The 3,625-nt window shown below is 54.2% G+C and overlaps 1 protein-coding gene across 1 annotated transcript in view; it reads left to right on the forward strand.

The window, feature by feature from the left end:
- Window positions 1-1,272, forward strand: part of LOC104499444 (SLAIN motif-containing protein-like) — a 14,837-nt gene extending 13,565 nt beyond the window's left edge. The window contains exons 10-11 of the mRNA XM_010142952.1: window positions 4-161; window positions 1,215-1,272. Coding sequence (XP_010141254.1) covers window positions 4-161; window positions 1,215-1,272 — 216 coding nt within the window. The remainder of the gene's footprint in view (window positions 1-3; window positions 162-1,214) is intronic.
- Window positions 1,273-3,625: the final 2,353 nt, after the last annotated feature.

Raw genomic sequence — 3,625 nt, forward strand, 5'->3', positions numbered from 1 at the left:
AAGCCACAGGCGTCTTCACTCACCCCGGGCTCCTCCAGCAGCAGCTGCGCTGCCAGAAGCCCCAATGTGGTCACGGTGGCAAAAAATCCCCCCCTCAAAGCGCGCACGTCCGTCGGAGGAGTCTCGGGACCCAGGAGCAAGCTGACCGCACCATCTAGGAGGTGAGTGTCCGTCTGGGGAAGGGAGGAGCTCCTCCAGGAAGCTCTCCGTACTGTTCACAGGAGAATTGCCCTCAGTGACCCGTTTCGGTGCCTCCGTAACTTTGCTGCTGGTAAAATACATTTGGGGGGTTTTCTCCTCCCTCAGCCTGTAGCCAGGGCTCCAGCAGGGCATCGCCCAAGGCCCAGGAAGGGTTTGGAGGGCTTTGAGAAGTACAAATTAACAAGGCTGGGCTTAAGCATGTGGCTGTATCATGATAGTAACTCGGAACATACACCAGGGTGGAAGTGGAGCAGCTCTAATGGTTCCACAAGCCACCTGTTTGTGTTTGTGTTTCCCAAGTCCTAATCCGGGGGGGGTTTGAACCTTTATTTGACATTTATTTCTAGCGTTCAGCCTTTACAATTAGCTTCTGACCTACTGTGCAGGTAGGGGGTGGCTGCAGCGGGTGGCTGGTCTGGAGCAGCAGCTGGTTGAATGCCTTGAGCCTCTTTGGGTGCTTCTACCAGCCACACGCACAAAGCGCATTCTTACCCCATTGTCCTCTCCGGTAAATCCAACCTCCAAATTGTAAACTTTCCTGACTGAGGGGCATCGCTGCAGTATCCGACTAATGAGCAATAAGTACTCGCTAGTTTTTCATGTCCTGTAGCCGTCAATAAACTGAGCTGTGTTTACTGACTACAAAACCCCGCTGTGGAGGGTTCCTCCAGCTCCCTCGGGGTAGCAGCGCTCCACAGCGCCCTCACCGCGTTCCTGCATTTAGTCACGTTTGCATGGAAAGAGATTTTTCTTGCACTCAGCCCTGGGGCAGACCCCCAGCAGTGTTAATAATTGAGCAGAGCGGGATAAATGTGGCACCACGGACCCAGGAACAGGCTCTTCATGGCTCTGCGCTGCCTGAAGCGGCTGCTGCGGGGTGGGTGCTGCAGGGGTCACCTCGGCCAGGCTGATGCTGCACAGCTGGGTGTAAACTCAACCCTCCCAGGGCCAGCCTGGGGGACTTTGCTGCTCGTACCTGCTGGTAACCCTTGGTTTTGCCTCTCTCTCTCCAGATTTTCCCAGTCAGCACAGCCCGCTGAGGACGATTCGTGGAAGGAGGGGTGCTACTGACCCTTTGGCGCAGCCCGGCTGCACTGTGAGGCAGAACCCAGCTGGCTGGGCCAAAGAGCGTTACTGGAAAAGGGAACTGGAGCCCCATCACACCAATGTACATAGTCCCTCGCAAACACAGACTCACCTGCTGCTTCTCTGCCGCAAGCCCGACCTCCTCCTGGGGAGCAGACAACGGCCTTGCCACCGTCCAACACACGCCGCAGCATAAGTCTTTGCCCGAAGATGGAAAATAGCCTTATTTCATCTCAGCCTCCGCTCGCAGCCCTGGGAAGGTTGGTCACTAACCCTGGCGTACTCGGCAGGGCTGCGGGTCGTCCCGCTGGGGAGCACAGAACTAGTCCTAGAGATGGTAGAAGTGAGACTTTTCAACCTCGTCCTCCTGTGAGCTCATACTTGTCTGAAACTCAACTGTTTGGGGTTGGTTTCTTTTTATGACTATTTCTGCTACTTTTTATTGTTCTCGGAGCCACAGCAGGTTTTTAACTGTAGGACACATGAAGTGGTTGTTTTCAGGTGTGGGCAGCACAGGTCAGGGGGCGGGAGCAGCACACAGAGGGAGGTGGGGCAGGGACAGGGGATGCGATTCAAGATCTGCTCTTCACCAGCATCTTCCTCTCGGCTGCGGAAGTGAACAACCACCAGGTAAAAGAGAACTCCTAACGGGAACCCCCCGAGGTGACTTGAAGCGGTTCCCTGTGCTCTCTTGCAGCCAGCCCCTCACTGCCCCCCGTTTTGTAGAAGTTTTTTACTGTCTCTGTGGCCAGGAAGGGTCCTGGCTCAGTCCTGTTCCTCAGCAAGTGCCGGGTGCTGTGAGTACAGCCCGAGTACGGCCATTTCCCTGCCAGCAATGTGAGTTCCATAGTGTAGTTTAATAAAATGTTATGGTGCTGAAACAGATCTGCTTGATTCAAAGAGCGAGCCGATTCCTGAGGGGGTTTGGGCTGGGAATGAGGCGTTCTGGGCCAGGCCAGGTTGCTCCTGCACTTCAGCTCTGCAGGGCACCTGCAGAGGCCTCTTAGGCTGCAAGTAGTGATGGTTACCATGGATAGTAGTGATAGCTCCTTGGATTTAGCGATACTTACTTGGACAGTAGCAGGATCTCCTCAGGCTTCCTAAGAATGAGGTGGGAAAATTTAATTCTCAGCACCCAGTTCATGTTTTTCGTCGGAGACCAGCCACAGGGGGGCTAAGCAGAACCAGCAAGCTCTGCAGGACGCTCTGCCACAGAGATCACTCTTTGCATCAGGAGGCTTCTCCTTCAGGGAGAAGGTTCTTTTCTAAAACTTCTGCCTGGGGGGAAGGCTGGAGCCTGATCCCAGCGCACTGACCTTCCTGGTATACAGGACAGACCAGTCTCACTCCAGTTCCTTCTCTCCCTTCTTGGCCATTCTCTGCAGCCACCTGCTAATTAACGGAGAGTTAAGAGCACGTACAGAACAAACACGTTCTGGCAAAGTTAAGTTAAGTCTAAGCAAAGTCTGCTTCAGCAGCTCATGGTTACAGCCATGCCTGAGGAGCTGCAGGATGGATGGCGACAGACATGCACCTGGGTTCACACTAAAATGAGAAGGAAGCACAGAGGGGAACTGGGGCCTCATTCTGAGGTCAGCACCAGCTCGGAGAAGAGGTTCCCACCCCTGCCCCATGTCACGGCTCTGACAGAACTGTGGGACTCTGCTTCCTGTACAGCTGTTTTATTGGAATCCAGTTACCTCTGGTTTTACTCTAACGCCTCAGCGCGGCCTTCGGAAGGAAAGGAAGTATTGTCTTTAAAAAGTGTTTGTACATAAGACAACAAATGATAGAAATGAACATGGTAACATTGACAGTCCCTACTACATGCACATTGTACACCGAGGGGGGCTGGAGGGAAGAGGGAGGAAACCTTTCTCTGGGCTTTACGTTCCAGTCACACGCGTTGAAGCTGATGCTGGTGCCCACAGCGCTGGGCAGAACCACCGACGCCAGCGAGATCCCATCGCCCCCAGTTAAATCTCAGGAGTTACATCCAAATAAGCAGTCACGTTTGTAGAACTCTTCATCTGGTGCCCGCTGGAGAGGCCCAGGGTCAGCAAAATGTACCCCAGGAAGGGAGCAGCTCTTGCATAGTGCTGCAGGGCACAGGGAACCCGTATCCCCAGATCAAGCCTCCCCTCCCCAAACCACAACATCTCCCACCCACCCGTATAAACCACTTCCCTGGGCCAATAAGGTGCAGCTTATCTGATAATGCTGTGAGGGTAGATCTGTTTGTGGAGCCTGTAAGGTCCAGGGCAGCATCCCTACACCCCTCACCCCAGTCAGCCAGGACCGGCCTCCTGTCTCGGATGTCCAGCTGGGACAGAAAGAG

The sequence above is a fragment of the Buceros rhinoceros genome, unplaced genomic scaffold (genome assembly GCF_000710305.1).
Source record: "Buceros rhinoceros silvestris isolate BGI_N320 unplaced genomic scaffold, ASM71030v1 scaffold28759, whole genome shotgun sequence".
NCBI classification, from domain to species: Eukaryota; Metazoa; Chordata; class Aves; order Bucerotiformes; family Bucerotidae; genus Buceros; species Buceros rhinoceros.